The sequence below is a fragment of the Panthera tigris genome, chromosome E1 (assembly GCF_018350195.1).
Source record: "Panthera tigris isolate Pti1 chromosome E1, P.tigris_Pti1_mat1.1, whole genome shotgun sequence".
Lineage (NCBI taxonomy): Eukaryota > Metazoa > Chordata > Mammalia > Carnivora > Felidae > Panthera > Panthera tigris.
In genome coordinates, this window is record NC_056673.1 from 46,445,060 (window position 1) to 46,459,847 (window position 14,788).

The 14,788-nt window shown below is 43.4% G+C and overlaps 3 protein-coding genes across 11 annotated transcripts in view; 1 reads left to right on the forward strand and 2 right to left on the reverse strand.

Moving 5' to 3' along the window:
• The window catches only part of POLG2 (DNA polymerase gamma 2, accessory subunit), a 40,872-nt gene extending 35,754 nt beyond the window's left edge, over positions 1 to 5,118 (reverse strand). For all 7 annotated transcript variants that reach the window (XR_006211346.1, XR_006211347.1, XM_042967211.1 and 4 more), the window contains exon 1: positions 2,069 to 5,118. Coding sequence is in view for 5 of the 7 variants with exons in the window: in XM_042967211.1 (XP_042823145.1) it covers positions 2,069 to 2,630 (562 nt within the window). In the remaining 2 variants the exon portion in view is untranslated. The remainder of the gene's footprint in view (positions 1 to 2,068) is intronic.
• A 92-nt stretch (positions 5,119 to 5,210) lies between these two features.
• Positions 5,211 to 12,559, reverse strand: DDX5 (DEAD-box helicase 5). 2 transcript variants are annotated; one of them, XM_007088290.3, is made up of 14 exons: positions 12,474 to 12,559; positions 11,670 to 11,848; positions 10,291 to 10,456; positions 9,845 to 9,941; positions 9,617 to 9,750; positions 9,430 to 9,495; positions 9,046 to 9,187; positions 8,804 to 8,964; positions 8,539 to 8,711; positions 8,056 to 8,166; positions 7,768 to 7,829; positions 7,630 to 7,689; positions 6,138 to 6,362; positions 5,211 to 5,915 (listed from the first exon to the last, which is right to left on the reverse strand). In XM_007088290.3, the coding sequence occupies exons 2-14, from the start codon at positions 11,711 to 11,713 to the stop codon at positions 5,512 to 5,514; spliced, it is 1,845 nt and encodes a 614-aa protein (XP_007088352.1). In that variant the 5' UTR covers positions 11,714 to 11,848; positions 12,474 to 12,559; the 3' UTR covers positions 5,211 to 5,511. The 2 variants fall into 2 exon arrangements, with proteins under 2 accessions (XP_007088352.1, XP_007088351.1); XM_007088289.3 differs by lacking the exon at positions 12,474 to 12,559 and adding an exon at positions 12,134 to 12,226.
• Positions 12,247 to 14,788, forward strand: part of CEP95 (centrosomal protein 95) — a 43,787-nt gene continuing 41,245 nt past the window's right edge. Inside the window, exons 1-3 of one of the 2 annotated variants that reach the window (XM_042967208.1) lie at positions 12,247 to 12,333; positions 12,626 to 12,756; positions 14,230 to 14,358. In XM_042967208.1, the coding sequence (XP_042823142.1) occupies positions 12,329 to 12,333; positions 12,626 to 12,756; positions 14,230 to 14,358 (265 nt within the window). In that variant the 5' untranslated portion in view covers positions 12,247 to 12,328. Of the gene's footprint in view, positions 12,334 to 12,417; positions 12,512 to 12,625; positions 12,757 to 14,229; positions 14,359 to 14,788 lie in introns of those variants that run through there. The other variant, XM_007088288.3, reaches the window with a different exon arrangement.

Consider the following 14,788-nt stretch of genomic DNA (forward strand, 5'->3'; position numbering starts at 1 on the left):
CCTGCTGACAAGAAAAGCTGGGGGGCGCCTGGGTGGCTCAGTCGGTTGAGTGTCCGACTTCGGCTCAGGTCATGATCTCACGGCTCGTGAGTTTGAGCCCCACGTCGGGCTCTGTGCTGACAGCTCAAGAGCTTGGAGCCTGCTTCTGCTTCTGTGTCTCCCTCTCTCTCTGCTCCTAACCCACTCACATTCTGTCTCTGTCTCTCTCAAAAATAAATAAACTTTAAGAAAAAATTTAAAAAAAAAAAAAGAGAAAAGCTGGTAAAGAAATAAAAAAAAAAAAAAATCTGTTTAAAGACTATCAAGGCAGTAAAGACTTGTGGGTCCAAAACATGCAGAGACGGGTAGAGCAGAGAGGTGAACCCAACAGTGATTGTTGCTTTTCTAATGCTCAAGTAGCAGAGCTGAGAAGCTGAAATGCTGAGAACTTCCTGACAAGTTATGGGACTGGAAAGTACAAAAATTGTAGTTCCGGGCTCCTGAAGGAGGAGGTGCCAAGGTAAACACTCCAGCCTTTCATGAGGGACATTCAAAGAGCTATAGTGTAGGAGCAAAGATGAAAACACTTAAGACCAGCCTCCAATAAACTCAATCTTGAACTGCATTAAGAAGATATGCTCCCACGATAGCTGCCTGCCAAAAGCAAAAGTAAATCCTCCCAGGAAGAAGAAAACACCACCAATATCTCAATTTCTCTCTCCAACTTATACACAAATTACAGAGAATATCAGGAGAAAAGTCCAATGACCAAAAGCCGGAGATACAGACACTAGAAACAGATACATCTCGGTCATTAGACACAGACTTTAAAATGTGATTGTGTTCAAGAAAGCTGATGACAAGATGGGGGAAAAGGTTTAACACGTGTAATTTGTCACAGAAGGACAGAAGAAAGAGACAATTAACAATAACAATATCTGGAAACAAAAACATAAAAGACAATAACAATATCCAGAAACATAATGGCTGAGAATTTTAAAAAGCTATTCATAAGTAGAGGCTACCAAAGTTGTCCAGACATGAAATAAAGAAAGCAAGGACCTTGGGAATAGAAAGTAGCAAACTGGGTAAGTCTAAGCTAAAAACACCAGTCAATTAAAGGACTCTGCAAATAAGTGGTTTTAAATTTGCTAAAGAAAAGGTCTGATATATCAAAAGATGTTTTGATGAATGGGCATCTAAGCGAGCTAAGTTTCATTTTCTAATAGGGAAGAAAACATTGATGTGTTTTGGACATAGTAACAAGTAGTGATTTAACTCCCCCAGAAAAAAGACATGGAATAATTAAAGTAGCACAAATGAGAACTGTCACAAATACTCACCAGTTTGTTTTATTAGGGAAATCTTTAAAATATGGGTACTAATTTTCAGACAACCATGGACATTGGGTTATTTTAAGTTACTTTATAGTGCCACTTAATTAAAATAGCAAGGATAGCATTTTGCAAAGATGAGAAGCTGTGGCTGCAAGTCTGTCCTGTAAAGAACCGTTATTTTTTGTTATTTTATTATTTTTTTTTTTTTTACTTTTTTTCAGAATCTCTGCTATCGTGTTCTATTTGACTCCAAGGGCAAATTGTGACCTACAAATTTCTGTGTATTCACTCAAGAATTATTTATAAAGCTTGATTAGTACTATTATTTTTTTAACTGACTCAAAAATCACTTAAGGGGCACTTCAAACAACTGTAGACCAGTTTTCTGTAAGAAAAAATTGGGGGAGAGGGATTTTCATTTTGCTCTAGAAAAATAAGCTTTTGATTAGTCTATTGTGTGTAAAATTAAAGATAACTAAGTATTTACAAACGTTTTAGTAACGTCGAACAAATGACTCACATCATTTAATTTAGGCCCGAATTCTGGAGCTGCTCAATTGAACTCTAGTGTTGTCCAGTCAAATGGACCAGTTTTCTCCATGGTAGGAAGTGAATATACCCAACTACATCAAAAAGATGAGAACCAGATAATTTCCTTCCCACGTGAATACAGGGCCTGTTGCAATTCGCGAAATCTACCAAGACTGCCTTTCCACCCCATCTATTTTGAAGCATGAAATCGTGAAGCATACCGTGAAGAAGGTTCTCCCGTAGTTTCCCAGAAGTTTTCAGTAAGTTGTCAAGAAATGCTACTAGCTGTTCCTTACTCAGCTCTTTGTCTTGCAAGAGTTCGCGTAGAGTTGCTGCTGAAACTAACCTAAAGGTACTGTCCCCGGGCAGCAAAGGGCCTGGCTCATGGTGGAGGGCGTCTACCGGGAAGACCTGCTCCCTTAACACCACCACGGAGGACCACCATTCTGCCGCCAGGTTCTTCCGCAACTCTATGCCCAAGGGGCCAAAGCCGGGGTGGCACCCGCTCAGAAGAGAATGTCGGCTAAGCTGCCGCCTGCTGCCGCTGAAGAAATGCCTTCTCTGACAGATCTCTAGCAGCTCCTCGCTCCCCTCACCGGACTCGGGGACTTCGGTCGGCTCGCTCCCCCGGGGCAGCTCCGCTTGCGACCGCAGGGGCACTCCGAAGGAGCTACTCCCTTCCGTCAAAGGCTCAGGCGGCCCCCCATCCACTCGACCTCCAAACCCAGACAATAGGCACCTGCAGACTTTCTGGCAGGCCCTGACTGCAGCACCAGAACGCATCGCCCACGGGAGTTAAACAGCAGTATCCTATTAGCTGGCTGGTCCCGGGAAACGGCCACAAACGTGAGCCCAGGAGCCAACTGCGCAGGCGCGACGGAAGTGCGCGGACGCCCGGCTGGCCACGCCCACGGAAGCGCGCCCGTGTTTCGGTTGTAGCGGTTGCAGGCCTAGGCCAGTAGCTATGGCCGGCGCAGACCCGGTACCGTTTCTCGCCTCAACCAAGTTCGGCCCCTACTTTTTAGCCATCATTAGCACCGATAAAGATCATCCTCGTCTACTTTTCACTATCGTGCTGTACCAAGTCCGCTTTGCTTCTCAAGTGTTTTGCAAATCACATCAAAATACTGGAGTTCGCCAAATCGCCATTTAAATACCTTTTCAATCTCAGGTGTTTGCGTAGATAACCGTTACCTCTTTTAAAGTCTGAGCCCTTTATAGATTACAGACACAAGCTTTAGTTGCAACTCCTTGTAAATGTTGCCGCCATGGTACCTACCTACCCAACAAAGGGGTTCTCTGCTCTCTGGGGTTGGGGTTGTGCGACAGGGAAGGGTATGGATCTTTCACATTTTGGGAGTGGTTCTCAAAAGGGAGTCCTCGGCCAGCAGTGCCTGCACCCCCTGGGAACACTTTTGGAAAAGGAGCCCTGTGACCTTTTAAACAAATCCTCCAGGTGAATGTGGAGACACACTGATAATCAGTGGTAGAGGCAAGTTTTCCCACTAGAGGATCCTTCCACAGGTCCATCAAAGCGTAATACGTGATTACCGGTCTCAAAACCAAACCAGGATTACCTAGCAGGCACTTAAGACTTCACAATTTTCATTTCCACACTTAGAGCCTTTAGAATTGCCCAAATGGTGGAAAGGTGCCTCAGCCCACTGAGGAAAATTGTTGCTTCCCAAAGCCCCCAACTCCCAATTTCTAAGCCTCCCTTAGAGCAGTTAGGGTAGCCTTGTAAGACACAAGCAACTGGATTTCACTGTACTACACCAAAGGGCAGTTTGTGAAAGGAGGGTACAACGGCTGAGGCAGTTGAATTAACCTAACAATAGTTAAAATTTATCAGGCTCAGAAAATCATTCCATACAAGCACATGTGCATTAGTTTGTAAAAAGCTTTAAGACCGTATTGTGTATTGCTTGTAATTCTATTACAAGAACTGCAAAGCTGGGCTCTATCAACGTGTTTTCCAATCAGGAAACACCAGGGAAGAGGCCTATACACAAATAAATAAAAGCGAGAACGGGGAGAAAAATCACATTTATTAGTTCAGACAACCACAGGCTGGACACAACACACATGCTAAAAAGTGGACTGTCTTAAAACTTACTTCAAAGGTAAATAGGTAAATGTTTTCCACAGCCCCACAATCATTTCAATAAATGTTTACAAATTAAAAGGCCGTTAGACATTAAACAGTAAAATATGTAATAAATACTCCAACCTACCCCAAAAGCTTCTTAAGTTAAAAGTCATAATGAATTTGACTAACCATGCTATTGAAAACTGTTCAGTTACTAGACAGGCTGAATCCGTTTTCAATGTTATTAGTCCTAAAAATACCAATCCCCATCCCCCACCCCAAGCAAATTCTAGTTAAGTTTTACATTTTAGAGATAAGGCATTGACACCAATTAAAGCCTCAGTTTAATAATCAAAATTTAAATGAAGTCTCATTAAGACCTCTCCTCTCCTGACAAAAAGGAACATAAATACCAGACTGTCTGGGAAGACATTCAGACCTATTTCTAGTCATAATTGAAATGTAGTATTAGAAAGGTTGGGGAGCCAAAATTGTATCGAAAACCACCACCCCTCCCTTGACCTTTCTAGAAATAAAAACCCAGGTTGACCCTAAGAAGACTTGTACAATGGTCACTGTGCTTTTGGTTATGTTGCCTCCTCTTGGTTAACTATTAACTTCAACGAGACTTTTGTTTATGAATAGACCCTCCAGTCTGAAGTCTTTAGAATTCCCTGAATTATTGGAAAGATATTCATGATTTCCCATATAACTAGTGAAGAGCCTCAGCAAGCCTGAAGACTACAATCTACACGAACTGAAACTTAGCTCTTAGCCAAACGTCTTACAAGGTGTAAAGTTTTTAGCTTTAATCACCATTTCAGTTAATTCACAGTAGAGCCAAGAGCAAAAATATAATCTATTCTGAAACAGCAAGTTATTTGGAGCTTTTCAAATGATGAAACTTTACAAAGGAATAAAGTCCTCCATGTTGCTCTCCCATGAAGCACTTTGAGGGTGGGGCTACACAGTTGGTTATTTCCTACCTTAATCTCACTTTACCATTCTGCTACCAGGCTATTAAATGACTCACCTGATGAGGTACTTACAAAAAGCCTTGATGCAATTTTGCCTAAAATTATAAATTTAAACTCATTTTACTCCTTGCAATATAAATAGACCATTTTAAGGAGGGCCTTCTGATCTCCCCACTTCCCAAACTTAAATTATAGAAAGGAGCAGTCTTTTTAGTTTTTATGGTTAAAAAAACAGACCATCTAAGCAAAGTTTTACATGACATTATATATGTAAAATAAAGTACAATTTCCACTTAATTCAGTCTTCAAATATTTTTTATTGGAAGGCCATGCGTTGCCTTCATTTATTGTATTTCAAATCACTGTACATTTACTTGTGAAAACACTGCCTGCATTTTCTAGTACAAAAAAAACCTAAAAATTGTTTCAGGAATGTAGAGAAATATCCAACTTAAATAGCGAAAAAGTGCACCATAATTACTGCTGCACTGCAGTCATTTCTGCATTTCCCATGTTTCTTAAATAACTATCTTGTCTGGTAACACACAATATAAAGAGCAATTATGAAAAACAGACATTTACATATACTTCTAAAGTCTTATTGAGAATATCCTGTTGGCATCGGATAACCAATCATAGGTGCGGCTGCAGTAGCAGGATATGCATATGCCTGTTGGTTCATACCATTGTGCATATTTGGAACGTTACTTCCATATTGCTGAGTGCTATCATAACCGTTCTGGTAAGTCCCTGTTGGATTACCAGTCCTAAAACTGGTCTGTATACCAGCAGACACAAAATTACTTCCAAAGCTCCCATTGGTGTAATTTGCAGCACTGTAAACACCATTCTGAGTTTTTGCCCCAAAATCTCTCTTAAGCAGACTAGAATAACCTCGGTCATAATTTTCCCTGTCTCTAAAGGTATTAAATCCACCCCTTTTGCCCGCAGAGTATCTGTCCCGACGGTCATCCTTCATGCCTCCTCTACCCCTGGAACGACCTGTCAAGAAAAAAAAGATAATCGCATGCTGATTATTTCCATGCCACAAATCACTACTGACACAAAAAGGCATTAGGTGGCAAGTAGCTCTATTCACTCTGTGAAATGTTTCTCAGTTTCAGATTAAAGATTTTTACTCACCCGCCAATCCCATTTAAATGGATTTGTAGACCATCATGTGACCCCAAATCACCAACATTTCTTAATGAAGGTTGGTCTTACCTGAACCTCTGTCTTCGACCAACTGAAGCAACTTGGGATTGATTGCTTGATTAGCTTCACGAAGCACAGAGATAAGGTCGCTCACTTGCTTTATGTTATTAGGTGTAAAGAAAGTGTATGCTGTGCCTGTTTTGGTACTGCGAGCAGTTCTTCCAATTCGATGAATATAATCCTCTGAGGAGTTAGGGTAGTCATAATTGATGACAAATTTCACATCTTCCACATCTGTAAGGTGTTGCAGTGTGGCAAAATAGCAATGTACGGAGTTTTGCACACCACAACAGCCAGACCAAAAATAAAAAGTTAGACAATTGTATTCCCAAGAAGGTACGGGCTGCAAAAAATACAGTTAAAATGGTTATCCATTCCCTGTAGGAATACCATTGAAATTGGAGAGGGGGGAAGGAAAAAAAAAAAAAAAAAAAAAAAAAAAAGCACACACCATCTACCTGGATGTCTCATTACCCACCCAATGATAGACAGCCTGTCAGTAAGACGTGTATTCTCTAACATATTCCCAAACCAGCAAGTCCCCTTACAGATCGTCAAGTGACATCTGAATGCTTCTGCGCAGTAGGGCCACTTAAAGGTTCACAGCAACCTCTTCATGTGCTCATTTTGAGGACCTTTAAACAAAAATGTACATGGTCCTTTGCATTACACACTCATCAGAAGTTCAAAATTCTGGCCACACTGCTTGTCTTGCCAAGACCTTACAACCGCAGCTGCAAGAAAAACATACCTGTCCCCCAAAAGTTGTTTTTATGCACTGTGTCTCGTCTAGGCAAGCGCTTCCAAGAAGCCAGGATTCACTTGAGAATGTGTCTCTCTCTGGCAGGTCTCGACATGACGACTACTGTGTAGGTGAGGGAGGAACTTTCAAAGCACTGCTTTCTTTTCCCACTGACTAAGTGTGAGAAGTTGCTCCTGCTCTAGATCTCATGTGCCAGTACTCACCAATTTGTAAAAGGCTTAGTACCTTTTAAAGCTGCTCTCTCCATTTCAAACTTGAACAAAAATTTCATTGAACATTGAAGTTTGGAAATTGTTCTTCAACATTTCAGCCAACTCACTGAAACTCAAAGACCCACAGATCACAGTAAACAGTTTGAAACAGTGCTGTACCATGGCAGTCATGCAAAGCATGGGACAGAAGAAATACCACGGCAGTGAACTGTGAGGATAACTTGCACTTTTTTCCCCCGGAGAGAACAGTTTACGGGGCAGAGGTGGTATGTTCTGCCTTTTGAAGATTACTGGCACACTTTCAGCTTTTCACCTCTCTAATCGACTGGAAGCAGCCAGCCGACCACTAGTCCTCCATCCCCCTCGAGTCCTCCGATTGTCATGCCTAGGCCTTGCCAAAGGCTGCACCTTTATATGAAAAAAACTTGGAAAAAATGCAGAGGTTAAAGAAAGCAATAAACTTTCTTTAAAAAAGTATATGGAGATCTTCTGGGAAACCGAGCCACGAATTCGAGTTTTTACTAACCTAGCCCTCTGGAGGCCACATCTGTAGCAATCAGAATAGGAGCTTTTCCATGTTTGAATTCTGTGAAAGAAAAACTATCATCAATAATGTAAGAATGACAGGTTTTAATAAAAAAATTTTCATTTTCATTTGACTTACCATTTAGAACCCAGTCACGTTCCTGTTGACTCTTGTCACCATGGATACCCATGGCCGGCCACCTACATTAAAGAAAAACTATCAGTAAGTTCACCTTTAAAACCTGATAGATTTTAGTCTGCTTAAAAAACTAATCACAATTTCCTTTAGTTTTACCTGATGTACAATTTTATTTACACCAGATATAACTGCCATCCATGAAACTCAAATCTGTTACTTTCGATCTGTTTGCCTCTCCCTCTAAACTCAGCTCTCATACACCTGCTTCAATGGAAGAAGCCCACATACCCGTCTCTCCTCATTTTTCTAGTAAGCTCATCACATCTTCTTTTGGTTTCGACAAAAACAATGGTTTTATTCTCCTTCTCACTCATGATCTCTTCCATTAGACGAATAAGTCTTGGAAAAACAAATTGTGAATTTTAATAAAAGAAGTCCACAGTTACAGACACATATTTATGGTCAGTGAAATCACTAACTCCGATTTACACAACTCAAGTAAAAACACCTGCTTGAACACTTGTATCAAGCAATTCTATCCTTGGTCCTTAACCCATAAAGAATGAGTTCCTTTTCCTTCTTTGCTATATGGTGATAACCAATTGCGTGAATGAAGGAAAGTATTTTAATAAGGATCGACAGACTAATTTTAAACAAACACACCCAACATTGCACCCAACTGAAAGTCACTTTTAAGATAACCTATCAAACAGTTAACTCCTGAATTTGTACAGTGATGTTTTTAGAACAATACTTCTACAGAAAACTTACTTTTCATCCTTTTCTACATCATGACATACATCCACAATCTGAAGAATATTGTGGTTTGCACTCAGTTCTAGTGCACCAATGTTTATGTGAATGTAGTCTTTCAGGAAATCTTCAGCAAGCTGTCTTACTTCTTTTGGCCAAGTTGCACTCCACATTAGGGTTTGCCTATCAGGCTGAAGAATTTTGGGTTAAAAAAAGCATTGTATTCTAAGAACAAATCTTTGAGATAAGTTTGAAAAGGAAACATTTTTAAAGGCTAACTTACTCTTATCTGATCCACAATCTTCCTTATTTGGGGTTCAAAGCCCATATCAAGCATTCTGTCTGCTTCATCAAGGACAAGGTAGGTGGTTCTTCTCAGATTGGTTTTCCCACACTCCAAAAAGTCAATCAGTCTTCCAGGTGTTGCAATACAGATTTCCACACCTTCAATGAAACACATGATGTAACTACAACACGTAGTGTAGAAGTTCTAGAACCAACACTGACAAAATTATTGTTACGTGCCTCTCTCCAAATCACGAATTTGTGGTCCCTTTGGAGCACCACCATAGATGCAAGTGGACTTCAAGCGACATGCTCTACAGTATTCAGCAGCTACTTGCTGTACTTGTTGGGCCAGTTCCCGAGTTGGTGCCAGCACCAAGCACTAAAAGAAACACAAAGCAGAGGAGATTTTAACAGAGTCCCGGATCCTAGTTTTAAACTTACTGGCATTATGCTGGCAGGTAATTGATGTTTGCTGTAAAGACAGCTTTGTCTCCAACTAAGTTGAATAAGACAACTAACATCTCCATGTAAAAGCACGAGTTTTTTGCTACATACAAACATTTGCTACAAATCTCTCCATCATACTCCTAAGCAAAAGCTAATGAAAATATGTCTACTTACAATAGGCCCATCACCTCTCTCTAGGAATGGCTGATGATTGATGTGGACAATAGCAGGCAGCAAATACTATGGGGGGGAGGCAAACAACAGGAATTAAGTTAAAACGTTTCCGGTTTCTTTATATTCTCAATTTGTTTTCTCTAGCACATCACCACCAAATAAAACTCAAGAGTTATCCCAAACTTACAGACAACGTTTTCCCGGATCCAGTCTGTGCTACTCCAACCATATCCAATCCACTTAGAGCAACGGGCCATCCCTGAGCTTGAATAGCAGTAGGCTCAGTAAAATTCTGTCTTGCAATGACATCCATTACGTTAGCTAAAATTAGGAACAATAATTCAATAAGATATTAACAAAACCAGAAGAAAAAGAATAAATGAAGTGGGGGGGGACCTCAAAACTAGGCACTTACCAGGGAAGTTCGCTTCATAAAAATTCAGAACTGGCTTTGGGCAGTTGTGACCTCTAACCGTAATTTCCTTACTCCTTCTGTATGTCTCCACCTCTTGCTAAAAAAACAAATTTTAATGATCTACTAAGTACCATGACAACCTTCACTAATATGCAAGTCAGCAGGTCCCTAACTTTTTAAATGATTAACAAACCTTAATGGGATTTTAAACCTGTATCCCCATACAGACACCACACAGCACAAGATTCACCTATTGTGGTTATAGGTCAACAACTCTGAAGTAGAAAAATCCCAAGCCACCTGTTTTTATAAGTACCACCTCTTTCTTAGCTACCATAAAAGTGTGAATTTCCCTTAATTTGGTCATTTCCAAGACCTCTCTATTCAGATTTTGATTTAAGTCATTATTGAATTATAGCCTGATAAAACCATGTGAAATTACTCACTGCTGTGCGCCTAGCCAAATCAGGGTGCTCTTGATAAAAATTCTTCTCAAATTTGGGCAGCTCATCAAGATTCCACTTCTTTTTGACTAGTTTTTCCCCAGGATTTCCAAACTTCTTTCCAGATAGGGGCCCTGCCCTACTTCCCCCAAATCGAGGTGCACCAAACCTGGAAAAACAAAAACAAAAACCTCACATTTTCAAGTGTCTACACAGTGATTTACATACAGACTTTTCATCCTTTGGCACACACTAAAGGTAAATGACTTTCACAGTTTGAAGACTTAGCACTGCCCTTGGTGATGGTCATGCTATCAAAAGCCACCATTAGCACCATCTCTCTCCCTTCCCGTTGTCCCAAGTACACACTACTAAAGCCAAGTCAACAGCCCGGGAGATAGGTCGGAACCTGGCTGCCCAAACGCCCGAAGTTCCGATTACAAGGATAGACAACAGCTTATGGTTACTAGCCTTTCCCGTGAGCTTAGGAATTAAATGTCTGGGAAAGAGACAATACAAGGGAGGAGCTTAACAGCGATATTATTTATCAACTGTTTTCAAGCGAAGAAGCTTTGATTTTAAGGAATAACGGGGACAACACAAGCAATGAGAACAGAACAAGGACGGTGGTCTTAGGGACACTTACGCAAGCCAATCGACTTGGGGGTATCCCGCGGAAGGGCTCCTGATTCTGATAGCAAAATTATATAACGCAAAGAAAAAGAGGAGGAGGAGCTGGCAACTACCGGGGGAGGAGTCCCGGACCGGGCGGCGTTCCCGCTGGGGCGGCGCTTCCCCCTTTGTCTCGCATTTCTCTCTGCGCCACATTTTCTCGACGCTGCCATTTTGAGCTCCTCCGCCGGGCGGGGTAACAAAGGCACCGCCGCCATGTCCGACGCCGGCATTTTGTACCCGCGACCCAACCACATGGCCGATTCCCGCGGCGCTGGCCACCCTGCTGCCCCTGTCACATCAACGGGTTCGGAGGCGAGCCCGGCGGCTCTCATAGAATTCCCGGGGCACCTAAACCACATCTCGAAGGGTTGCACCTAATAGCGACGACTTCATCCTCTTGGAAACGTCGCGCTTTCCTCCCCTCGAAATACCCTCCCCCGAATTCTCCCAACAGCTGCTCAATCGCCGGGGAAACTTCGATGTCCCTCCCCCCCCCGCCAGCCCGCCAACAAAAGGCGACCTTAAAAGCCGTTAACAGAATAACAGCTTTCAATCAGTTGTTGACAAAAACCAAAATGGCGCAAGCCTTCGGTCACAAAAGCCTAAGGATAGGCTGAGAAACCCAAGTTCCTGTCGCCCCCGCCCGCCACCTTCATCGGCCTCCCATCCCCCACTGCCAGGCCTGACAAGTCCGTTCCCACACTCACCCTCGATCCCGGCCGCGGTCTCGGTCACTCGAATAACCCGACATGGCGTCAATGGTTGCGGTTGGCGGGTAACGAAATGGAGAGAATCGGGTGCGACGAGTCGCTGCGGGTGGCTTTGGCGACAGCAAAGCCTTGCGGGGGCGGCAGCGGCGGAGGAGCGGCGATGACTAGGGCCGGAGCTGCTCAACGAGAGACCGGTGGAAATGAATGAGGTGCCGGCCGCGTCCCGGCAGCCGGTTTTATAGTCTGGACCGCCTCCTCCGCCGCAAAGAACGCTGGGAGCCGCTCTATGACCTAATCACTCCGCCCCTGCGCAGAGGCCGCAACGCCCGCCGGCGTTCCGGGATCCGCCATGTTCTCGCCCCACCCCCCACCGCCCCTCCCTCGGAATCGCCGGTTTAGGGCCCCTTTCATGGCTGCACCCACCCACACTGAGATGTCTCAGCCTACACTCTATTCTTTACCTTTTTCTCGTTTTTCCACACTTCAAGGAGGCCACCCTGCCCTTTTCCAGGTTCAGCCTACCCAACAAAATGGCCAGCACAGGCCAACCCACTCAGCCCACTTGGAGATGTTTACGTCTCCAAAGAGCCCTCACGCCTCTAACCAAATGAGACGGGAAGGCGGAGCCAGACGTTGTCACGTGGCTGCTCCCGCCCATGGGGTAAGCGGACTGCACTACATCTCCAGTTGGCGTCGGCGGAGGAATACGCAACGAAATAGCTCGCCGGAAGTTCCGTACCAATGCCCCCGGGAGACCGACCTGGGCTGCTGGGTGTGACCCGATATGTCAAACCCACCCACCTGAGAATCCCTTAGCGGGATATTGCCCGCGGCGAAGGGTATCTAGAGCCCACAAACCGCCGCCTCGGCCCGTGCTGAGAAAGGAAGTCCTCCTGTGATGACCAATCAGCAGCGAGAAGCCGTTCTAAAGTCCCACCCTCTTTCTCCCCCAGCCCTTTCGTTTCGTTCCCCCACCTCGGCGGTGCGTCTGCGCTGTTCGGCCCTTCCAGGACGCCGTCCGTCGCGTGCCCAGTTGGGAGTCTAGCGGCAACCTGTCTCCGTGACATGGCCGGCTCAGAGGCTGGTGAGTCTCGGCCCGGAGCCCCGGTGTGTGTGGACTGAAACCGTTTAAGAACCCGAACACCCCTATTCCTTTTATCTCGAGTCCTCCGGCTGGACTCACTGGTCTGGCCTGCCGACGGGGCTCGTCACAGACACCCCGTCGTGGTCGGCGGGTTTGGGTCTCTTAGCCCCGCTCTCGGTTCGCTTAGTGGCCATCGAGCGCGATTTTGGGGTGTGAAGAGGAGGGCCCGCAGCACGCCTGCAGCCTGGCTGCAAAGAGGGCAGTCAGAAAGCAGAACGTGTCCTCCTGGCACCTGTATTCTCGGGAATCCAGCCACTGTCAGCGCGCTCTCTGCTTCTTGCATTGTGGAGACTGAGGCCGTACCTGCCTGTGCATTGAACTTTTGAGCAACGGCACTCTTACGGTGTTGTTGATGCCCTTGCCAAAGTAGAACGGTGGTGGATTTTTCTCTTCGGTGCTCTGTGTCGTTACCTGGCTTTTTCTAGCAACCGCTTTCGAGAAGCGAGTTGGTTGGGTTGCCTGGGACGCCTTCATCCTTTTCTTCCAGGCAGCGTTCAAACTTCAAACCCTTTGGTTTGGTCAGCTTGAGAACTGGGCACGGGGAGAGAGAGAGAACGGGATTCTTGGAAGATACTCTCATTTGTTTCTGGGAAGAGGGAGATGATGTGCCTTGAATACAGACACATTTTTAGAACCTGCTGAGCATGTCAGATACAGAGTAACAGAACTTTCTCTTTAGTTGCTAATTATATCAGGGCGCAAATATTTCAAGCTTTCTGAATTGTTCGAGAAACCCTTGAAGTGTGCTTGCTATAATTCCAACGGTGTCTGGGGGTGGGTTGCGGTGGCACAGGAAACTTCAGTGTTGATAATGTGCTAGCTGTGAATTTAGAGACATTTTTAGGTATTTTCTATGTTTTATTTCTTACACATTAAATATAATTAACAACTAGCAAATGTTGTAGTGTTAGTGTCATTACTTCACTTCTTAACAGCCTGTGTTAATCAGCCTATTGGGCACCAGAGAAATTCTGACTTGCACAAGATAATTGGGTAAAAACATGACTAACGCTATTGGGAATTTGAAACAGCATTCATTAATTAGTTTCTGGTAGCCTCAGACTATCATTAACAAAGTGTCTTGCTTATGACATAATATTTGTTTACTTATACGTATGTTTTAAATAAAAACAGCTTTGTGTGGCTTGTAAAATAAGAAAAGGGTGCATAACTTAGGACTTTAGCCTATAACGGTAGAAATTGGATTTGCATCATAGTTTTTACTACGTTGAAATTTTAGCACTCTAGCACTTCGAGTGCTAGAAATTAAATAATGTATTTTCAAAATTCATGCCTTGGAGGGCCTTTGAACCTATATAGTAACCAAATTTCTTATCTTGTGCTTCATTCAATGTCTGTCTTTGTGGGGTCGACTTTTGCTATTTAAGGCTTATCTTTTTCCTTTCCTAACAGAGTGGATAACCGTTGCCAATAACCTTCTTTTGAAATGTCACATACACCTGAGGATCCGAGAACTGGAAGACTGTGATGCTAATGTTTTTATTGCTCTTTATCAATCCATTTTGGGAGAAAAGGTACCAGGTAAGGGTACTAAAAAGTGGGAGTAATAGTGACTATATGTTAGGCCAGGTGTTTTGAGTGCCTTAAGTTAGATCCTGTGGTGTTTATAAAATCCTGTATTTTCTCTTTGTTTACATTTTATTTGCATGTAACTGTTGCATTCGTTACCATAATAAAGATCCACATATAGTAACAGCCTTGTTCAAATCAGTTTGAGTGGTCTTGGTCATTGTGTCAATCATGGCTAATACCTTGTGAAAGTCACACCTTTTCTGTACATATATTTTCAAAAATTCTAAAATTGAGTAGAACTTGGAAACTTATTGGGTCCTGTTGCTTAACCAGTATTATGGATATGAATTGATGATTGTACTGCATCCCTGGTTGAGTAGCTCAGAGTCTTTATCCATAGATCTCTACTGTCTCTGCTATAACCATTAGTATTAAAGCT

Excerpts from the sequence above, each read along its gene's own strand:
- DDX5 (XM_007088290.3), bottom strand. The coding sequence starts at position 11,713 with ATGTCGGGTTATTCGAGTGACCGAGACCGCGGCCGGGATCGAGG. Across the intron at positions 8,167-8,538 it reads GATGTAGAAAAGGATGAAAA|ACTTATTCGTCTAATGGAAG; the intron begins GTAAGTTTTCTG and ends TGTTTTTCCAAG. Across the intron at positions 7,830-8,055 it reads AGAAAAATGAGGAGAGACGG|GTGGCCGGCCATGGGTATCC; the intron begins GTATGTGGGCTT and ends TCTTTAATGTAG.